Below are 23,000 nucleotides of genomic sequence, written 5' to 3' on the forward strand. Positions count from 1 at the left end.
GGGGTTATATCGCAAAATTTATCGTTATCGTCAGAATGCTCTGAAATATCACGATATTATATTTGAGCCATATCGCCCACCACTAGCACAGAGTGTATACGAGATAAATGGTGTGTGAAAGTGCGTGAGCTTGGAAGCTGCCATCTTTCATTCATCCAGCAGATGGAGACACATGTGACTGTTAGAAAAGGAAAATGATGTTTTCCACTTGCAACACAATGTTGTCAGTTACTCATTTCATAAATAACTGTTCCTATTTAAAGTGCATTTTAAAAAGTCAGATTTGCCTTTGAACAAGTTTTACTAGTTATACACACCTCTGTCCCATGAAAATACATTATGTTCTTATTCTCTTACAAAAATGTTGATGTCATAAAACTACACGTTAAACACCGTGAACCAAATATGTCACAACAATGTCAAAGTAACACCTTTTCCTTGAGCTCGTCTGCACTGCTGCTCTCCAGAATCACCTCCTGGAACGGACCAAGCTTCATTGTAGCCGGACTCCACCGTCGAGTCAGAATGGCCAGCTGCGACATGGACTTCATCTTCTCTGGTTCTGAAAAATGGCAAACAATGGATCAACCAGCCATGCTAAACCTAAAACAAAAGCAATGTGTTGCATTCTCCTACAGACCGAGCGTATATTCCCAGATGTTTATGAAGTTTAACGGCGAGACATTTTTTCATTAGTGCAATATTGTGTTGAATCTCCAAAAGCAACAAATCATTGAAAATGTGGCTCAATTGTTTGTTTTTTTACTTGTAATAATCAGACACCACTTTCCTAACTTAAAATGTTATGTTCATTTGCACATGTTTAATCTGCATAAAGCATTTTCAGTTGATTTAGAAGAAACTGCAGGATGTTTCATTTAAACTAGATGTATTAGTACCATTAAGGACTTCCAAGAAAACCTCCCAGTTGGAAGAAATGCTGATGTCTTCTTCGTAGACGTGGTAATCCAGAAACACTGTGCCTGGATTCTTCCAGGTCTTTTTTCTGAGGCGAACCCTAAACACAGAAACAAAAATAAAACTCTGTACACATTTTCTCCTAAGATATTGTGACTCGGTTAAAAACGTATCCAAGAATCATTGTACCTGTCGATGCAGAGGTCAAGCTTGCACTGATCTTTTAACTGAGGAAGCAGCTCCTCCTTGGACTGTCTGACGGTCATGCCCTTAGCAAACACCGTGTCCACAAGGAATTTACAAGGCTTAGGACAAAAAAACACAATTAAAACATATATAAATATATATACCAGTGTATACATATACAGTATATGCTATTTTGCCAGCCCGTTTGTAAACACAATAACTTGACTTCATTTAACCAAACCGTAAGTTATGCACACATGAAAGTGTTGAACTAAACACACAATAAAGAAAGTCAACAGACGCCCTGAGCTCCATCTGAGGGGGGAATGATGCCTTGCTCAAAGGCCTTCAACCATGAATTAATGACAGTAAAGCAGGACAATGCAGACATTGTTCTGGCCCCTAAAATCAGTTACCCACATATGAAACATTTTATGTTAGAACATCAACACCAATTCCCCAAATGCTTGAATAGCTGCTTGCTGCTCCACTTGTGCATCTCATGCGAGTGACGGATTAATTGAGAACAAATTGTCATCGTACGGACATAAACAATGGCAACGCAACATTTTCACTTTTACAACTCTGTGCAACCGTATTGAGAAAATGTGTGCCCGGGTCTTACCTCTGGTTCATTTGCTAGAAGCTGATACACTTTAACTCTGTATTCACCCTTTTTCAGAGCTCTTCCAAGTCGAATGGTTATCTAAAATAAACAAAGAAAAGACGTCACATATTAAACGTAAGTGCTTTCTCATATAAACTATTGGTGTGAACGAATATATCCTGAACAGGCTGTTCTGACCTTGTTATCGTCGGAGAATGACGAAAGTGTTTCATTGAGACGTACGCTCTCGAACTCCTGGTTGTTGGCATAAACCCGAAACACCTTGAACTGGGATGACATCACACCTACGTAAGGCTCCAACCTCTGTTTGAACGCTGCCAACGTTATTCTCTTGTCCACATGAACCACCACGCCTGAAAATGATCACGTAACACACAAATTGTAATTTGTCAGAACAAATCCACCAAAAGAAAAAAGCTGAAGTGATTGTCAAACGTTCTTTTATCACTAGCTGGTATGGAGTAGTCCCTCGTTTAGGACTCAAGGTTTTTTACAGTCATTCACATCACATGTGGTACACGAGGTGGAATGAAACTAAGTACATAGGATCCCAGTTACATCCAACAAATATACAAATTGTAAAGGAAAATAGTAATAAGATCCGAGACGAACTAAGAAATACACTAAACTAAGAATACACTAAGCACTAATAGAAAATCGCAGGTGTTTGGGACCACGTCGACCCGCGATAAGTGAAAAACTGCTAAGTAGGAGTACAGTAGTTCAAGTTCAGTAAACTTTGTCAGGACATGTGCCAGGCTGTAATCACATCCATCACCTGTTCTCCCAATCTCCCTCCTTACATAAACAATTTAAATGTAAATACTGTAACATTTTAAATAATCAATCCATGCAGCATGGATTGATTATTTAAAATGTTACAGTATTTACATTTAAATTGTAGAGAAGAGCAGCAGGACACCAAAGGGATGTCACACAGCTTCAGCTCTGCAGCACGGAGCAGAAATTTACTTTTTGATCAATCACACTTCAACAACTGAACACAGAAGTTCTAAAATAATTAAAAATAACTTTTTAACAATTGTATTTTGTGATTATGATGATTTTACGATGTGACATACTTTAAGTTTTAAGTTGGAAGACAAATTAGATCGGTTCATCTGGACAGCAAAGGGTTAACCCTTCAAAAAGCTGCAGCAGGAGAAATGTGTGCGCAAGGCAGAGAAGGAGATCAGCTGATCAGCTGCAGGAATGAGCTTTCTCTTCACTTGTGGGCTGCACACACGTGCAAAATCATTTAAAATAATTAATTTTAAATAAACAACCCATGGCTCATACATTAATCAGCCATTTGTGTCATGTCCAATCTAACTTTGAAAAACCGCGATATAGTGAATCTGCAAAAAACGAGCCGCGAAGTAGCGAGGGACTACTGTATATATATATATATATATATATATATATATATATATATATATATATATATATATATATATATTCTAGCTAGTGAACACGTATGGGCTTGAATTAAATGTATGTACCCACAATTAAAATGTAATTAAAATTGAAATACATTTTTTTAAAACAAGAAAAGTATTTTTTAATTATAAATAAAAAGGTTTATACATTTTTGTGTTTCCCATAAAGCTTCTTCCTGAGCGTAAGGTTCTGCTCTGAAGTACAGGTACTGAGCTTCTGCTTTGCTTTTCCCATTGTCGTCGTACTCGCTGTCTGTTCCAGAGTCTTCCTCAGCAGTGTCCCACGTCTCTTTCTTCCCCTCGTGGGCTTTGGACCGTCGGCTACTTGTAATGCTGTGTGAATCCAAGCCGTTGGCCAGCTGGATGGGGCCGCTGTCTGCGTTACACAGCGTGTCGCTGCTGTGGCTGGAGCTCAGAATGTCACTGTCCACTGAGCTCGTGCTACGATCATTGTTCACCTCAGAGTCCGACCGTTCCTCGCAGGCAAACTGGTTCTCGGTGTCATATGAGGCGCCCCCGCTGGGTGTGGCTTTGATCCGGTTCTCTAACTCTCGGTTGTCTGCAGCCACGCAGAGCGAAGCGTTCGAGTCCGCTTCTTGGATCGGAGACTCGATGTGCTCAAAGTCACTGGCATCCGAGCTTTTTTGGCTGTCGCTTGTGCTGGACCCCTGCTGCTGCAAAGACAAGTTTTTTAATTTTTCGGTGCTTTCCTCGAGAATAGCTTCTACGGATTTCCTGTTGTCTTTTGAACCCTCAAAGGGTCCATCGCAGTCTTCTCCCACTTTTTGGCAAACAGTTCTGTTAGCCAGGGTACCAGGAGACTGCTCAGGCAGTAAGACAAAGAGTCGGATCGTATTCCCGTGACGATCCAAGAGCTTCCACAAGAGCGAGTCTGAGAAAGGAACCTGATGATCCGACAGCTCAGAGCTCTCTACAAACACCTGATGAAAATAAAAACAAATATGTCAACATATAAACTTGTGTATAATACTTTTTTGAAGTATTTTTAAGTTTCAAGTTGTTAGAACGCAATTACTAAAACCTTGTTACTCCTAAAGAATCCCTCGGCTTTAAGCGTCTTGTTTGGAACATGAAGGAGCCGGAGGTCATTATAGCAGCGCTCCAAGACTACTCGCATGGTTTCTGCAGAAAGCCCTGTAGCCTGGGAAACACACGCAAAATGCTCAGACACAATTACACATCGTCATGGGAATTTTTTTGTTATCGTTACACAGGTGAAATAACTTGCAGTGTAAAAGTGAGAGAATTAATAAACCTGTGCAATGAGCAGTTTGAATTCAGTGATTGACTGGTTCAAGTATGCTCGAACACTGATTGGAGAGGCAATGGACTCGGTCTTCAGATCCACAACATGAACCTTCACCATCACTTCTGCGGACAATTACAAAAAACATATCTTACAAATGTTTGGCCTGGTAATCTAACATTTATATTCACTAATCAAAAGAGTTCGTTTCTAACCGTCAAGATTGTCCTACAATACATTTTGCTATCCAAAGACAATAATCACATTTATGGTTTAGTTATACCTTTTGCACAACAGCACCTTTAATAGGCACATCCATAAAACGTAAAAACATTCTTATTAATGGTAAATATCTGAAAACAAGCGGCTTACTAACCTCCAGGTTTGTAAGGCTGGAACACTTGTTCTGGCCTGCGAGACTCGAGAAGCAGGTCGAACATGTATGAAGACTTGACACCTCCGAGGAGGAGCCCCATGGGAGTGTCTTCTTCTCCTTCGTACGATCTCTCCAGATACTCGTGAAACTCATCGTATTTTACCAAGCGACAGCATTCCAGAGGAACGACTCCTTCCAGCTCCATCATCTGAGGGAAAGAACCCACAAATAATCACAAAAACCCAAGTGGAAATTCTTCAGCTTTTCTTTTATCAAGGTCACGTGGGGAAGAAACGAGAGCCTGAATGCACAAGCTCAGTCCCATTACCACGTTTGTTAATCAAGAGTTGGCTGCAGCCACGCAGCACAACCATAAGGTTGTTGGTGAAACACAAAACTAAGCTAGGAAAAAAGCAGAAACAACTCAAGACCTTGTAGGACATTTCTGTTGCTTCTTTCAGCGTTTTGTCCTTGTGAACTTCCAACTTGCTCTCCATCATCATCTTTACAGGATGCATGCAGAAAAGCTTGATCTGAAGAGAGAGATCGCAAGTTTGACTAAAATAAAACGTTTACGTGCGAACCGCCCCGTTTTCAAACGCACGCGCTCAGACCGATCCAAAGACGTGCACCTTGCAAGTGTTGCGCTCAATCTCTCTCTGGCGTTTTTCTTGCTCCTCAGACTCTTTCTCCTTCTGAACCAGACTCTTTATGTGCTCTGGAAAGTCTTCCACATCTAAAACCTCTGCAGAAAGGACACAGAAATACTTCACATATAAAATCAAATAAACAAACTTTAACCCAACTACGTGACTAAAGTCAGCAGCAAATGGCCTTTTCTATGCCGATTTAATTATGAGGCTCTTACTTGCGTTCCTTGAGGGATCTTTCAGTCTATAAATCAGCATATATCCATTTGTAGAACTGTTGAGAGAAAATATGTGTTGCAGTTGCAAAGAATATACAAATCCCATCTGAACAAAGATGTACATGAAAACAAAATAATAGCATCTTGGTTATCCGACAACTGACCTTGCAAAGGCACTGGAATAATAGCCTCTGCTCCCTGAGGAACCCCCGTATGTTTTCCTAATATCATCCTGGGTGATCTGTCTCACACAGAAATGTGCAAAATGTTTAAACATTTCTAAAAGTCACAACATAATAAACATTTATTTACAGAATACACATAAAGTCATAAAAAGGCTTTCAGTAACCATGACGTGGATAAATCAGTGGATTTCTGTTAAAGAATAAAACAGGTAATTAAGAGGCTGAGGCTTACCTTACTAACATGTTGATCATTGAAGCTGTACCACTGACCATCACTGAAGGACTTGATATAGGCGTAGTAGTGACCACCTGCGGCACTTCCCGAATGGACCATGACAGAAAACAGCTCAAAAGTCAGCAAGCTCTGAAAATAAAGAAACTTTTTAAACAGACGCTCCAACCAAGTTGACAATTTTGGTGTTGCTTAGCCATTACTGGAGTCCTGCACACATGCAGAATACGTCTGCTGGAAGACAACTACGTAGTAGCATTTTGGGGGATTGTGTCTTGTAACAACACTGGTACAACAGGTACAGATGGGTAAACGGCATAAAAAACTAAACTTTTTTTCCTTCTTCTTTCGGCTGCTCCCTTCTTCAGAGGTCGCCACAGCGAAGTAACTCGCATGAAGACTTGATTGTTTTTACGCCGGACCACCGAGCTACCACAGCCCCCCGTGTGGAGCAGAGCTGCCATCTAGGGCGCCGGGGGAGCAGATGATGGGGGTTAAAGTCCTTGCTCAAGGGCTCAAAGTGGGGCAAATAGGGGTGGAGGCAGGTGTTGGGGTTTCACCATTCCCACCCACATTTTTATGTCGTCGGTCCGGGAAGTTTAACCGGCGACCTTCCGCTCACAGGCCCACCTTCACTAACCTCTGTACCACCACTCCCCGTTAAAAACTACTTTTATAATTTGCAAAAGGTCAGTTTTACGTCTTTCTACATTAAAGGATCATGGAGTTGAAGCGTATGACAGTAAATTTAGCCAAAAGATAATTTTTAAAGTCAGAATCATTATCCACAATTTCAATCCCAGATTTCTTTATAGATTATTGAAATCCAAGATCACCCGTTTGTTTTTAGCTGCCAGGATAAAGAGCAAACTTGTCATTTTTTTCTGCCATTTTGTTTAACAATTGTTGGGCTTTGTAACGTGAATAAAACACGAGTCCATTGATTTATTTGCGCCAGGTCCGAGTGATAAAAATGTACAAAATGAACAACTTTGTTTACAAATTGATGACACAGTCTAAACATCTGCTATAACATGGATTGTATGCCAGATTAAAAGACTTGGACTATCCAGGCTCAACATAGTTTTGTCCCTGTTCAAACCTTCCACTCATGTTTCACTATTCAGGAGCATTCAGGGACAGTCTTGACTAACCAAGTAAATGGATAACATCCATTTACCAAAAAGCGAGAGATGATTACCTTTGGCTTCAGCGCCCTCTCTGTGTTGCTAGTGCTGTCCAAGCAGATGCCCTCGTCCACACAGTCATCAGTGGAAAAATCATTGCTCATTTGGTCACTGTGGCAACTGCCTTCATTCTCTGCACCACTATCAGTGCAGCTCTCTGTTTGAGGCGACTTCTGGAGAGGAGGTATTTTAGAGCAAATAGGAGAGGGTTACAAAGACGAGAGACCATTTTCAACAAGCTTTTATGTGTCGCCTTAATGAGACAAACTCAAAAGCACACGGCAGAATGTTTCACAAGATAAGGCAGAACCACAATACGACAGATCAAGACCTACAGAAAACGATGAATGCTGATTATCGTTTCCCTGGCCACGCCACACAAACCATTGTGGCACCAGTGTGGCATAAACAGAGCTTGGTATCAGTGACAGGACAGACAACAAGGTAACACTTTAGAGTGGCCTCCGTCAGCGTCACTAACTAAAATATGGCTAAAACAGAATTATTTGTACTTTAACACACTTAAGCCTGAATATCATCAAGTAGAAGAATTCACAAATTTTACCAGCTGTTTTATATTACTGGCCAACTAACACAAAAGTTGCTTGATTAATGAATAAAATTCTAAATAATTCTGCTTTTTAAAAAGGCTCATTGAATCCAGAATCACAACTATAAAATGAAGTTTGAACAATGACAGAAATAATAATATTAGCCCAAAAACATTTAGAAAATGTTTGAGGCTTTGTGGCCAAGATTTTGAATTATTGGAAGTTTCTTTTACTTTTTCCACAAGTCAAGTGCTCAACGTTTTCAAAGTGACTTTTCTAACCGTGTCTCATATTTAATCTTAAAAATATAGAAAAAAAAAAAATCAGTATTTCATAAGACAGATTTTTTTTTAATTAATGCTGTATAAACATTGTTAGATGTTTTATGTGTTTTTGGACTTTTTAACCCCGTGACTGCTTGTTAGCTTCTGTCCATCAAATTATTATGACAAATAATCACATTTTAACTGCTCAAAAAGTAAATCCACTATGAGTTACTAATTTAAATAAAATCAGAGATGTGGCTGCTCTCACCTCATCTTCTACATCGATGAATGGACTCATATCAAGCTCCTCAGGGAAAGTCATGCGGTCGTTTAGCTTAATGCGATGCATAGTGGTGTAGTCAAAATCAAACCTTTTCAGCTGTAATGTCAGCAGGTAGGGCAAGTGCAGAAATCTCAGACCCTGGGGAAAGAAATATTCAATAAATAATTAGATGGGCAGAAGACACTGTATTCCTTTAACACGTCGTCGCCATGTTTTCAGCACGGGCACCTTTCGAGCATCACACTTCTTTTTGCAGCGTTCACAGAAGTACTGGTTGGGCCCATCCAGAGTTTCAGGCTGGATGAATGCCTGCAAAGCCTCCTCCTGCAGCAACAAATGAACAATTTTAGGGTTATTTAAATTAAAGTATAAATGCGTTAAAATAAATTTGAAGTAACAGTGAAATGGAGAAGAGTAAACTAAGTGGAAACTGTAATAACAGTCTTTAATGGGTTAAATTTTCAAAGGAATTAACGTTAAGACAAACGTACCACGCTCCCATAGGCCTGGCTGGCTCCAAAAGGTCTGATCACAAGAGGGATGTCCAAGTAAATATCGATTCTCCAGCTCTCGTAGCCGCACTCCAAACAGCGCACATAATCTTTCAACTTCCCTTGATACAACTGGTTGATCAGATCAGCCTGGAGATACAGTGGCGTGACAATCACGTCTCATCATCATCATCATCATTTTTATTCTGGGCTTTTTCCCCCACAAACTGCTTTCATGTGCTAAATAAAGCCATATAAAATCAATGTATAAAAATTATAAATTATTTATGAGATGCTTGTACAATTTAAGATAAAATAAGAATGATGAAAAGAAACAGTTAAATTATTATTTCAGTTTTGTTTTGCTGGAAAATAGAGGGAATAAATGTATGAGCAGTGACTTCTAGTTATTAGAGTTCACAGGTGCATTCACTATGTCACATGTACAGACCAGATTGTTGCAAATACCAACATTGAACCAAGTGCTGATAGTATAAAAGTCACTTTATAGATGAGAAGAAGAAAAAAAGCCTAACCCTGGGGTTTTGTGGCCCATTTCACTTTTTCACACTAGGCTTTTATTCATCTTCTGAAAATCTATGACTGGAATTTTAAAAAAACATTTTGTTTCCTGTTACCTGTTCTGTTTGCTTCCATTTCTGCTCCAGGGCATCAAACATGACCCTGCACAGTTCCTGGACATCATGCTGCTGCCAAGCTAATGAAAATTTAAAACAAAGTACATTTTTAAGTTGTAAAATGGAGAAGCACATGCGCAGAGAAACCACGTGTCTTTGATCACAAGAGACTAAAAACTCACCCTCACTGCTATCCCAACCGAAGCTCCTCGTCACATCGGTGGTCTCAATGGCCCGTTTCTTGCTGGTCTGCAGCAAAACAAACAGCCGTTGCAGCTGGTATGGTATACTGGTGACTGGATCCTCCTCCGACTCCTCAAACTCCCAGCTGAAGTTGCACAGTTATGAAAGGATTTTATCATTTATTCTTTACAAACGTCACAATGAAAGACATGATGGCGGTTCCTTACTTATAGAGTGCATTTCTGAACTCTGGTGTCATAAAAAGCGTTTGCAGAAGACTGTTCAAATAACATGTCATAGCTTGGTTAACCAAGCCTACGTAACCTGAAGGTGGACAAAAGAAACTAATGAATTATACAGAAAGATACAACAGGTAACTTGAAATTGTATAAAAGCAGTGGAGGTGAATATTCAACAGGTGGCTAACTCTCACCTGTCTCAGATTTACTGAGGATAGATGAGTAGGAGTATAATGGGCTGCTGTAGTCGCCGCTGCCACCTGCACTACCATCTCTTTGTAGGGGTCCAATAAATTGCTCCTGGGAGCTGTCATCCAGCCCACTGCTATCCGCTGCTCCTGATTCATCCTGCACGGAAAAAGAAAACTTTAGCCGTCATTTCCACACTCATCTTTAAAAAGAACTGAAGGTTTTCAAATTGTTTAATGAATATTTTTGGTTTTAAATATTGTATCTCTTACCGATGCAATCTGCGGCTGCTCTCCGTCTTTATCTGTAAGCTGAAGAAAATTCTTCTTACCAGGCTGGAACCCAGCGCTTGAGAGGGACATCTCACTGTTCTGTTCCAGGGGCGCCTTGAAAAAAAGGAAGAGTAAATCAAAAACCCAACGAGTTACATAGAAAGTTTCCACGAAAAACAAGAAAAATTGCAACTAGAATAGTAAAAACCTTTTGTAAAATGCAAGCATGAGGAATTCGCAAAAATATCCAGACTCTATTTGAATTCAGAAACAAATGTCTTCATGAGCATGAAAAAAAAAAAAAGCCATTTGAAGTCACCATGTGACGCTGCATAGATGTCTTTCACCAAGCAAGCTGAGGACAAGCAAGTGCTGCAGTAGCCTAATCCACTGACCTACTCAGTGAGATAACAACAGGCACAGCACTTGGGCTTTGGCCTGGGTCAGCAGCAGGATTAGCCTGGGCTCATATAAGAAAAGGGAATATTGCGTACAAACAACGAAAACAAACTTCTATTCTTTGAGATTCAAGCAAAAGTTCTTGGTCCTTGTTGGAAACAATTTTACAGCGCGCTTCAAAAAGTAAACCGTTCATCTAAACTGCTGGCTCGGAAAAAATTAAATAAAATTGCAATGTCAAAAATCTTTAATTTTGAGCTTACCGTAGAAGGTACAGATGATGCTGCCATGAATTTTCAACCAAACTACAGTTAAGCACTAATTTTAAAACGGACCCTTTCATTTTTTCCCAGGTGTGAAAATAAAATGAAGAAACAAACGGAACCATTTGTTCGTCCGTTACAACTCCTCGCTCCATTCAAAAACTATTTTTGCTTGTTGCTCCTAAAATACACAACTCTGGCTGAAGAACAGTAGGTCATACGCTGCGAAACGTTTTCTAACTACATTTTTAAAGATGAGACTCATTGAAATGTGTGTAGCTGCACTATGTTTATAAAAATACTTTTTATACACTGTTGCTTAAAAACAATTACATTATGACCAGTATGACTGATATGCTATGGAAAGATAAAATAGTGACTTTTATTAAATGCTATTCTGACCAATGCAGATAGGTACCAGCTCCCAGCAGCCCTGCATGGAATTAAAGAAAATGAGCGGATGAATTATTGGATGGATGGAAGTGCTATTCTAATAGTTGTGGCAGCATGCTGTTGAAAGGAGGTCTTCACAGGTCTGCAGTCACACAGGTAAGTATTTCAGGGACAATTCAGGATTCAGTGTTTGCTTCCGCACATGGCAGAACTCAAGATTGAAGCGCTGAAACCCAACCACTGACCCGCGAGTTAAAATCCCCAACTACACGGAGAACTTTGAAGATTTTCGTGTGGAAAACAATTTCACGCGCAGCCACCATCTGTTCGTGTCGGTGGATTTTCTCACCATGTCCGTAATGTTTCCCCATGCGAGCTCAAACGTGCCGGTCACATATCCAGCTTTGTGTGCAATGTCCTCATAAAGTTTGGAAAGAGTTGTGGAAGCAGGCAAGTTGAGGGTCAGCCTCTCGTTGATCGTTTTTGCGCTGGTGGTGTCCTGGATTATACACAGCACTCTGGGCTCCTCAGCTGCATTCTGTATCTAAAAATCAAGAAGAATGAAAGTTCTTGTACATTTTTTTTCTGATAGCAGTTTTATATAGCAAAACACTAAATTAGAAAGAGTAATTTATGATGCTGTAATAAATAATCACCAAAAACTTTTGTTTAGTTGAAGATGATAAATGAATATTGCATTGCCCAATTATAAACTCTTAATATTTCAAATATAATTTTATGTGGCAGTGACATGCAGGAGCCCCACATTTTAAAAATGACAGTGGCGTAAAATCAGCTCACCTTTATTTCCCTCCGTTACGGTACTAGTTAACTTTTTCACTGACTCTTTACACACCACTTTTATTTATAAAGACCTTTCAAAACAACTGAAGAGATGTACAATTATAAAAATTAAAACTAACGCAATAAAAGACTAAATAAATTCCTCCTTCCCAACAGGATATGTGCACTTGTAAGTGTAGCATGTGGTCTATAGTCTTCTGCATTAAACGCAATGTCCGTTTGTTTTAATGAAAGAAAACATGCCAACACCGACTGACTCATGCTTCATTCTACAGGACAACATTCAGCAAAATGTGCCTTTCCAGTGGAACCAGTGTTTCAAGTTGCAGCAAGCCATGCCATCATCAGAACATTTCATGTTTTTTGATTGGTCTATCACGTTTTGTTCGTTGTTAAGTTTAAGTCAGGTAACAAAAACTGTGAAAACTGCCCTCATGTAGCATGAAAAAAAATCTTATTAATGTTATAACTTTGAGAACTGTAGAGCAGCAACTGAATATTTACAATCTAAATTTGGTAACATTTGAACGCATCGCTGAAGTTCAGAAAAATCTATTTTAAAGCACAGTCACGTTTACGTTTTTACAGCATTAAAACTGACCATATTTTATAAAATAACAAATGCGTTTATTCCAAAACTTAAAACAGGAAAAAAAATTGACTGGATGATTCTATTGACTTAAAAAAATACATACTCAATGCTATATTTTACTTAGGCATGGTTATATAGTATTCTAAACATTTAACGCACTGTTGGACATACTCATAATCCTAACATGTAACAGAAATTAAATTTGTATTTGAAAATAACTTTCCAGCACATAGATCATATATTTGTCAGTTCTGTTTGTTATGACTGATAAATCGGTTCGAACTGGAGCCAACTTCTATTTAAAGAGGTTATCGTTGTGAGTATAAAAACCATAAAAGGTGCGTTTGTTCAACCATGCTTTCCCACACACACACACACACCTGAGAAATCCTCTTCATTTCATCAAAAACTTTCTGTCTGCATCTCCAAAACTCGTCCTAATAACATGTGGACACAACTGAGATGAAGAACAATTTAAAACCCAAACAAAAGAAACTTTGGGGGGGGGAAACACCTTTAAAGATATCCTTAAAACAAGTTGAGGACAAATTTAAATTTAATTATAAATCGTTGTTTACATACGTTTGGTTAGCAAATCATTCACCCGGATAATGGAAGACATATTTGAGGGAATCCAGTCAGTTCTTTCAGTTTTCGGCACCTCTTGGTGAAGTTTGTGATCTTAGCAAAATGTGACTGACGGAACCTCTAAAGAAGCTACAGCGGACAGCACACAAGTGTATTATCAGATTAAATGTTATTTTTACCTTGGATATAATCACAAGGTGCTGACACAAAACAACATCTAACTGCAAATGCGGGTATTTAAAAACCAAGAACTTCATAACCAGAGCAAAATTAACAGATCATAAATATCAGTATCTATAAATAAAAACAAATCTTATAACAAATATTCACAAAAGTAACAAAAATGTGAACATTAAGTACATCAGATAAACTTAGTGACAGAATAATGTTCACCTGATTACATGCTTGCTAGCATTAAGTGACAATTGTATTACATTTTATATTAGTCTTGCCAGCATTGCTGATATAAATGTTTGTTGATAATAAAAGATAAGGTAAACATTGCCAAACTTTCTTAGAAACCTCGAGACGCTACAATCTTGTGATTCATCTATTGTTGGAGCACTAAAATAGTTATTTAAAAGACATGTGACGTAAATATAGACAACTGCTTTAAGTTAAATCTCAAATGTTGAGGGTCAAGTATTCAAAACGGGCTGATGTACAATACCTACTGTTACACTTATATTTAATAACCGTCCTAAACAACTGCAACAGTGTTGTAAAATAAAGTGAGGAGCACTTTTGTACATGTCCTTATGTTGAATAGGAAAAACTGCAATTTGTGTGAACTTAAAAAGGTTAAGGAAAATGTAAAATGCCTAATTAAAAGCACTTAAAAGATCACACATCCAAACAGAAGCAGGTAAATAATGTTTTGACTTGCTTAAAATACACCATCCAAGTGTATTTCCTCCTAATAGGCACAAGTCACACTTATTTTTACTATTACTAAGCAATATGTTCAAATAATCTACTAAATTGTCGTGCACAATCAGCATATGCATTGAAAGCAAAAACAAGTGTCCAACACTAAAGTTAATGTAAACTGCTGTCATTTAATCTCCAATAAATGTTTTGAGACCCGTGTTTTTGTAGTCACAAAGCCAGACAATTAAAAACTACTTGAACATAAAGTCCATGCTCAATAATCCAGGTACACAATTCAACATTTGAACAGAACTGTTAAACGTGGTTGTCAAATCATGCAAGAACTACCTTGTAATATTACCCTTTTGTTTCCTGTTAACCTGGTTCAGCATGTGTCAGCTTCCAGAGAACACAGACAAATGCTAAAAGTATCCAAGTCTCACGAATGATTACACAAAGCAGTACAATCGATCATGCACAGTACTGTTTAATGACATAACAACTGCAGATTTATGTGACTCACCAAACCAAATGAAAAGGTCAAATAAAAAAAACTAGTTCTGCTCCAGGACCTGAATTTGTTGTGAACATTAAACCACAAAACGAGCACATTTTAACAGTATTAACACATGCCCGATACAAACCTTCAAAGGTAACACAAACGGCTTGTGAGTTCAGCCATGAAGACGTTTTACTTGTCAACAACAAACGGTTCTATCCGAAACTAAGAAAACTGCACAGAAAAGAGCTTCAAACTACGCATTTCTGAGACAGAGCTGTGTCGTTGTACGTTATGTAGCCATCTGCGTGTATCACATTTAAAAAAACAACATCTAAATTAGCAAGCGTCATCGCCACGAACCAAATGTAAAAAAAAAAAAAAAACGGCGACATTAGCTTAGCAAATCCTACCAGCTAATGTTTATGCAAGTTAGCTAACTGGTGTTGACACTGGAGATGTCGGTCGTGTTTCAGCAGATAACGTAATGTCAAGTGCAACACTCAGTTACGTTTAAAGTTTTGCACTATAATAAATCTGAATATGAAAGATGAATGACGGACTATTAGCTGTGTTTAAGATTCTGTTCCCAACGTAAATACACTCCGACTGAGTTGCAGCGAAACTAGCTAACTGTTAGCTTAGCCAGATAGCATAGGCCGTATGAAGTGTGTTAGCTGCGAGTTAGCTACTACCCCGCTCACCAAGATCGCACAACTCCCAAAGTATTGCCAAACTTTCTCCAATATTCACGCGAATGACCTGGGGAAATGGCAGAAGGCTAACTTTAGGATCGGGACGTGGTCCTGTAGTAACCTCACCTCTTTGGGTACGAACTGGTTCTCCTCGCTAGGCACGATTTCCATTTGTACGACTGTTTAGACGAGCATCTATCCGGACATGGATGTCATCGACAAAACTTGGCAGCAGTAAACACAAACATCGTTTGTGTTCGGTTTGTAGTAAGTTTGGAGGCTTGCACAGCAAAAATGCACTTGTCCAAAGTTGGCAGACTTATCAAAGTGATCGCAACACTCGCTGACACTATTCAGGAACAGAGCCCAACTATAAATGGAGAAAAATGGCCGATGTTTTACTCCGCGAGACTTCGCTGGAAGTGATTTGACGTCACGGTCCGGCCTAGTGTATAGCAGAACGTTGTAGCATATAATTAAAGAAAGTTGCAATTTGTTATTTTATATAGATTGCAGCATTAACTGCCAGGGGTCATATTGACGATCTTAAATGTCAAAATTGAAATGAAACATTTCTAATATAACATTTCTACTACTAAAATTTAAATGTCAATGTAATAGCCTGCGAGTTTTAATAAAAAAAAAAAAAAAGAAGTTTCAGATATCTGACAATTCTTGAACACTGAAACATTTATGTGATTGATTAAATATGTACGGCAAATGTTTATTTTTTCAGAGTCAAAAAACACACTTTAGAAACCCAGAAGGGCATTATTTTTTCTAAATTGTCTTGTGACATATGAATGTGCATTTTATTTATATATTTTCTTCTTTCTATTGAATAAATCAGGACACGGGGACGTTGAAACTCAAGCTGACTAGATTCATTTCCAAAAGGTCAGCAGGGTTATTTATTTAATGAGTATTTTGTTTGTTTTTATAAACGGACAATCGGTGGTAGTGAAGGCATGGGTTGTGTATTTGGGAGTACAGAATGAGATACTAATGGTTGTCACTTTACATTTTCAGACATTTTGCTTTGGCTTTTCACAGGCTGCAGCAGAAGCAACAAGCTGAGCAAACACTGAAACATATTTCACATCGTCACCTCACAGCAAGAAGGCTGTCCCTTTCTGAATGTTTGCCTTTCTTTTGTGTTTGTTACAGTTTATTTTCAGTGATCTGGGTTCCCTCTAACAGTCCATGGAAAGGTCATGTTGAGACTTTTATGTTCTTTCTTGCAAGTTTTGAGCCCAAATGCACAGATATGATTTAAGTATTAAAGGGACATCTGCTCTAAACTAGAGCTTAATATTAAAATGTAAAAAAGCCTTAATAGAACAATGAGGTATTGAGGTATCAAGCCCATCAAACATGTAGGTATTATTAACACTAGCGCAAAGGACAGATGCATGCAGACCCAAACAGACCACCCAGCACCAGACTCACCTCAACATCTGAAGAGGAGTTCCTCAGCATGACCTCAGCAGAAATAAGGAGGACCTTCAGGAGGATTAATCCTCACAAAGCAACTGGCAGCATCCTAGGGATGGTGCTGAGAGACTGTGCCGATCAGCTCTGCAAGGTGCTGGCCCATACTAGTATGCATACCGATCGATCAACAGAGGACGCCATCTCCTCTGTGGTCCTCACTGCTTTCACCCACCTGGAGCAGGATTCCTATATCCGTATGTTCTGTGTAGACTTCACATCTGTCTTCAGCACCCTGATTTCCCAGACCTTGATAGATAAACTATTCACACTAGGACTAAACTCCTCCCTATGCAACTGGGTCCTGGACTTCTTAACCAGCAGACCACTGTCTGTGAGGATCTTCAACTTCTCCTCCTCCACCATAACCCTCAGCACTGGCTCCCCTCAGGGCTGTGTGCTGAGCCCCCTCCTGTTCACTCTGCACATATGACTGCGCACCTACCCATCCAGGCTGTCATATTGTAAAGTTTGCAGATGATACAGCGATGCTTGGATGCATCACGAACAATGAGTCCGGCTACAGGTAGGGCGTGGAACACCTGGAGAGCTGGTGCAGGAAGAACAACCTTCACATCAATGTGAAGAAGATGAAGGAGATGGTAGTGGACTTCACAATCCCCCACAAACATAGGAGGATCTCTGGAGGAAGTGGTGTACATTTACAAGTACTTGGGTGTGCACTTGAATGACAACCTCAGCTGGGGCAACAACACCACCAGCCTGATGAAGAAAGCTCATCAGAGACTCTACTTCCTCAGGCGGCTGAGACGAGCTGGTCTGGAAGCTCAGTCCTCACCTCCTTCTACAGGTGTGCAGTGGAGAGCATCCTGTGCTCCAGCATCAACGTGTGGCATGGAGGCTGCACAGCTGCAGAAAGAAAAGCTTTGCAGAGAGTGGTGAAGGCTGCACAGAAGATGTTGGAATCAGTCTCCCCACCATCACAGACATCTACACCTCCATTCATTGAGCTGCTGAGCTTTTAGAAGGTTGTCAGTTGGTTTAAGCCAAAGGAATAGTTAAGAAGAATAAACTAAAGTTGCTTTTGTGTTTCAGTTAACTTTAGTTTTAGGAATAGTTTTATTTTTGTTAGTCTTTGTTTCACAATGGTCCAACAAGAAAATAATAATAATAATAATAAAAACACTTAAAACAAACTATTGTTCAACAGTCAGTATTAAAAGTTAAAACTTTGCACTTTGTGCAAACTTATTATATAAAAATGTCACGTACACTGACGGTGAGAAACTTATAAAATCAATTCTAGGGAACGGTCTAAATGTTTAAAAAAAGAGCTCATGAAAGAAATGAAAACAATTAAAAAAAAGTTTAGATTTTTGTTTATTCTGTTTACATTGCACAGAGTCTTTCTTTCAGACTTTTGGACTTGCATGAATATAAAGCATCGTTATAACTTTAATTACCAGCAAATAACATAATACAACTCAAATAATTTGTGAGGTATTACTGTGTTTGGTAAAGCTTACTGGTAATTTTTCTTTCTGTCATGAACAGATACCCATCTTTATATGGTTTTAATTAGTTAAAACCCCTCAATATTTCATCAAATTAACAGTCATCTTTGTTTTTCCTTCAGGGAATAATATATTCACAGATGTACTTCTTCAGGCTCCGGCACACCTCATCGTACCACTTTCCCTGAGCCGCCACAGAAAGCACAACACAGCTCTCCCTTGTAGTTCCTGTCGGCTGCTTCTTGGAGCCATCCCAGTTAAAGAAGTTAACGGGCAGGCTGTTGACGTCCACATATTGGCCTTCTTTCACTATGTCTGCCACACCAATCCAGAAGTCCCTGGTTCCTGGGGCACTTCTCTTTGCATAGTCCCTCAGCTCGTTGTTTTCCATCATGTCCCGTGGCGTTGCAAGAGTTCCTCCCTGAGCTATGCAGTTTTCATTTGCCTCATGGTAATGTTTGGGTTCCTCAGCTGTGAGGTAACACTTTCTGTAAGCTTTGATGCCCCGGAGACACACTGAAAACAGAAAAACCTTATTTTAGGAGTGAAATGTAATAAAAGTGAAAATACTGCATGTCAAGAGATCAAGAGCTCGGTATAGAGTTTAATATATACATATTGGACATTTCTCAACAGAGATTTGTTTACTCACTGTTCAGAAACTTTATCAAAATATTTTGTAACCAACTATGCAAACATCCATTGTGCAATTCATTTTATGAATTCAAAAATAAATAGATCAAATGAGCGCTGTCGCCCTCTAGTGGTCACTGAACACATCAATATCTTTAAAATAGTATGGGCTGAAGAAGCATTATTTACTTATTAACTAGTCTTTTTTTTAATGTGAACTACTTATTAAGTTATTTTTATAAGTACCTCAAAGTGTGCAGCAATGTGTATACATTCAGTCTATTGTCGTCTTAATTTTAATTAGTTAATAACGTATTTAACAAAGGCATTACCTGTCTGCAACGCCTGCATCTCTTTCAGTAAGTTCACCTCCTGCCACAGCTTCTCAATCTGAGTCTTCACATCGTCGTCCTCTGCAGCTGCTCCTCAGCAAGAAGACAATAAATCAGGTCAGATGATAAACATTGTCAGAGAGAAAAGTATTCATGAACAGCATGTTCTGCAGAGCTACCTCCAGCCTGACGGGCTGAAAGAGCTTTCCTTGAGCGAGATGGACGGCTGCAGCAGAGCAAGGAGAAGCTGAGAAGAAGGTAGACTGGCAGGATTAGATGAGCCATGTCTGGGAGGTCCAGTGGATTCTACTGTGCTGGTCTCTGTGGCACCACTTGGATTGCTGCGAAGGAAACCAAAAGTCCAGCAGGCAGCTCAATATATACTGGCCCTCTGTGAGCTCGTCTGGGTTTTCTCCCTGCATTGGCTCCACCGCTGTTTGTTTTTGTCCAAACATCAGGAGGAGGTGAGGGTGGGAAAAGGGTGGAGGCGAATAATGATCTCCTTGTATCGAGTTTATTTTTACACAAATATTTACTTGGAACAAGGTGCAATAAGCAGTGCGCCTTGTCGTTTCACAAACTAACTGGACATTTGTTGACCTAATGCAGGATTCTTCATCTAATGTCTGTCGCAGGCTGTCGTTGGGCGTGCGTACACAATCACTTATTTTAAAAAATGACACCCATCTGTTGTTCAACACAGAAAAAGACATCTCTTAAATGTTAAATGATACAATAAATAAAGTTAAAAGCTGCACTGATTGGAGTTAAAATACATATAAATGTTAAATTCATATCATTGTTTCAAAACGGTGAAGTTTCAAGTCAAAGGGATCAGGTAAACTGAAAAAACATATGGATTTTTTAAAAATTGTTTTCCAAGTTCAGATAAGAATGAAAAATAGAAAATTTTAGGATTTTTTTTTTTTTTTTTTGTATTTTCTAGTGTTCTTGTTTTAAAAAAATCCTAATTTTTAAAAATCTACTGACCTTGATAAAATACAAAAGATGGGTACAGTCGTTTTTGTTCATGAGACAAAAGCTGTGCAAATGTCAAAAACTGTAAATCGGAACGCACTGCAGTTTAATTATTTGTTCATCACATCAATATTATGAAAATTAGGAATTTATAACTTACTTTTTCCAGTTTATGATTGTTTTTATCTATATAAACTCTATAACGACAACTTTTTGGTGAATCTTCGGCAAACTAAAATATATAGTGATGATGAGGATCTTCAGGATTAATCCTCACAAAGCAACTGGCCCACTCAACATCCCAGGGAGGGTGCTGAGGGACTGTGCCGATCAGCTCTGGGAGGTGTTAGCCGACATCTTTAACTCCTCCCTCCCCATGGCAACAGTTCCCACCTGCCTGAAGACCACCACCACCATCCAAGTTCCAAAGATCTCTGCAGCGACTGGTCTGAATGACTTCCGGCCAGTGGCCCTCACCTTGATAGTCACCAAATGCTTCAAAAACTGGTTATGACCCACATCGAAGCAACCATCAACATCAGCGAGGACTCTCACCAGTACACATACCACGAGAATCGAGCAACAGAGGACGCCATCTCCTCTGTGGTCCACACTGCTCTCACCCACCTGGAGAAGAAGGACTCCGTCTGTATGCTCTTTGTGGACTTCACATCTGCTTTCAACACCATGATTCCCCAGACCCTGATGGACAAACTACTAACATTAAGACTAAGCCCCTCCCTATGCAACTGGGTCCTGGATTTCTTAACCAGCAGACCTCAGTCTGTGGGAATACACCTCTTCTCCTCCTCCACCTCAGCACTGGTGCTCCTCAGGGCTGTGTGTTGCTGCTATATTCATTCATACCTATCTGCTCACCACAGACTCATGCTCGTGCTGATGTTGATATGTCGTATTGTTTTACATTAGTGTTTAGCGTATATCTTAGTTCCTTATTTAATGTTTCTTTATATTTGTGCTATTTTTGGGTGTAATGAATGACTATAAACTTGACTTAAACTTGATATACTATACACGTTGTTACCCATTAATATAAAAACAGTTTATAAACATATTATTCCGAAACATGTTGCTTGATCGTCAAAAGCAGGCAGAAACAAAAAAAAAAAAAAAAAAAAAAAAGACAGAAAAATCTTAAAACTTGAAGAGTCTGGATTTTTAAATGTAAAATCTGTAGGAACCCTGAAATCATCAAGGTATATCCACGAAGCTCTGAAATGATTATGTCACTTTACATCATTTATAAGATACATAAAGCTGTTGTGAAATAAGGGGAATTGCTGATGGAAAGGAGCAGGAAAAAGTGGAAAACAGGATTTATAGCTCAATACAGCAACCTATCTCTGTCTGAAAACAAATATATCTCCTTTTTGAGTGATCAAAATGTAAATTTCTTTTAAGAAACCATATAAAATGTATAAAAAGCCATCACCACACATAGCTGCACTTAAACATTTATAACAGTATGAATGCAAAATTCTCAAATATTATTTTTTGCCAACAACTTCTGTACAGAGAACATATATAATGTTCTGTTTTTTTTCCAGCACAAGAACTGTTTAAATACACTTAATATGAAGATCCAACATGCAAAAAAAGGTGTTTAAGTGTCATGAACCAGAGGCCGGATCGCAAACAACAACAACAACCACTGAGAGGGTTAAAAGATTTATTGTGAACTAAAGTAAACTCTGGAGTTGGTCCGGTTCTGGGCTGGTTCCGATCTTCTGATTGGGTAGTGTTGTAGTGGCGGGCTGCCAGTAGAAGTAGACTGATGTTAAGGTCCACTGGAACGGAGTCCAACAGGCTTGCAATTAAAAGATAAAGGTTAGTAGATGCAGGGGGAAAGAGACTAATTGGGGAAATGAATCTGTGGGAATCAGATTCAGGGGTAAGGATAAGTCCGTGATACAAAATGAGCTTGACCTTTAATCCGTGATCCAAAAAACAGTCAGAAGGGAAAGGCAGAGTTCATACCGTGAAGTCAGTTGTTCAGCAGAAGTATCCAGTACGTGATCCAAAAAGAGAGTCAAAAAACAAGAGCATGAGTCGGTACCTGATCAGATGAGCAAAAGCAGACGAGGGCTGAGGCAAAAGCGTGGTCGTGGTCAAGGCAAGGGTCATGAACGTGATGAGTCAATCAATGGAATGCTGGAAGGTCTACTGCTGATGAGACAGGATAGAGAATCTGGCCCAGACTGAGAGGAATGAGTGAGCTTAAGTACTGACTGGAGCAGGTGGTGGAGCTGTGGGATAATGAGCGGTGACAGGTGACATGAGTTGAGTGATTACTGAGTGTGCAGCATGACAGAGGAGCTGACAGAGAGCAGAGCTATGACATTAAGCACATTTTTGTGTGCAGTTACAGTGCAAGATCTCCTTCCTTTTTCCATTTTGAGGCACGTGTGAATTTCTGCACAGCGTTGCGGTCAAGCCACCATTCTTTTACAAAACTGTGAATCTCAGCTTTCTGATGCCATTAAGAACAGAGAGTGCAAGAGTAAATCCAACGGTTCTTATCAATGCAAACAACACTCAAAACACAGCTGCAGAATATTTTGCAGATACA

At 39.2% G+C, this 23,000-nt stretch overlaps 2 protein-coding genes across 2 annotated transcripts in view; both read right to left on the minus strand.

Annotated features, from left to right (window-relative positions):
* usp47 (ubiquitin specific peptidase 47) overlaps positions 1–15,863 on the minus strand; it is a 19,280-nt gene extending 3,417 nt beyond the window's left edge. Inside the window, exons 1-25 of the mRNA XM_037689580.1 lie at positions 15,628–15,863; positions 11,803–11,997; positions 10,399–10,512; positions 10,132–10,285; positions 9,926–10,022; positions 9,698–9,843; positions 9,516–9,595; positions 8,878–9,027; positions 8,615–8,710; positions 8,372–8,524; positions 7,301–7,459; positions 6,100–6,231; positions 5,847–5,923; positions 5,683–5,738; positions 5,447–5,559; positions 5,246–5,347; positions 4,815–5,022; positions 4,448–4,563; positions 4,214–4,333; positions 3,320–4,112; positions 1,910–2,085; positions 1,730–1,810; positions 1,108–1,223; positions 900–1,018; positions 432–562 (exon numbers count right to left, since the gene is read on the minus strand). Of these exons, the coding sequence (XP_037545508.1) occupies positions 432–562; positions 900–1,018; positions 1,108–1,223; positions 1,730–1,810; positions 1,910–2,085; positions 3,320–4,112; positions 4,214–4,333; positions 4,448–4,563; positions 4,815–5,022; positions 5,246–5,347; positions 5,447–5,559; positions 5,683–5,738; positions 5,847–5,923; positions 6,100–6,231; positions 7,301–7,459; positions 8,372–8,524; positions 8,615–8,710; positions 8,878–9,027; positions 9,516–9,595; positions 9,698–9,843; positions 9,926–10,022; positions 10,132–10,285; positions 10,399–10,512; positions 11,803–11,997; positions 15,628–15,672 (3,729 nt within the window). The 5' untranslated portion in view covers positions 15,673–15,863. The remainder of the gene's footprint in view (positions 1–431; positions 563–899; positions 1,019–1,107; positions 1,224–1,729; positions 1,811–1,909; positions 2,086–3,319; positions 4,113–4,213; positions 4,334–4,447; positions 4,564–4,814; positions 5,023–5,245; positions 5,348–5,446; positions 5,560–5,682; positions 5,739–5,846; positions 5,924–6,099; positions 6,232–7,300; positions 7,460–8,371; positions 8,525–8,614; positions 8,711–8,877; positions 9,028–9,515; positions 9,596–9,697; positions 9,844–9,925; positions 10,023–10,131; positions 10,286–10,398; positions 10,513–11,802; positions 11,998–15,627) is intronic.
* A 2,684-nt stretch (positions 15,864–18,547) lies between these two features.
* clec3a (C-type lectin domain family 3, member A) lies at positions 18,548–19,781 on the minus strand. The gene is made up of 3 exons (XM_037695701.1): positions 19,612–19,781; positions 19,433–19,519; positions 18,548–18,983 (listed from the first exon to the last, which is right to left on the minus strand). Exons 1-3 carry the CDS (start codon positions 19,715–19,717, stop codon positions 18,586–18,588), a joined length of 591 nt encoding a protein of 196 aa, XP_037551629.1. The 5' UTR covers positions 19,718–19,781; the 3' UTR covers positions 18,548–18,585.
* Between the last annotated feature and the right edge of the window lie 3,219 nt (positions 19,782–23,000).

The sequence above is a fragment of the Nematolebias whitei genome, chromosome 2 (genome assembly GCF_014905685.2).
Source record: "Nematolebias whitei isolate Nwh7 chromosome 2, NemWhi1, whole genome shotgun sequence".
Classification (NCBI taxonomy): Eukaryota; Metazoa; Chordata; class Actinopteri; order Cyprinodontiformes; family Rivulidae; genus Nematolebias; species Nematolebias whitei.

Bases quoted from the DNA above. Each gene is read 5' to 3' on its own strand.
- clec3a (XM_037695701.1), bottom strand. From the start codon at position 19,717: ATGGCTCATCTAATCCTGCCAGTCTACCTTCTTCTCAGCTTCTCCTTG. The intron at 19,520-19,611 runs GTAGCTCTGCAG...GCTGAGGAGCAG, and splicing joins TTCAGCCCGTCAGGCTGGAG to CTGCAGAGGACGACGATGTG. The intron at 18,984-19,432 runs GTAATGCCTTTG...TTCTGTTTTCAG, and splicing joins GATGCAGGCGTTGCAGACAG to TGTGTCTCCGGGGCATCAAA.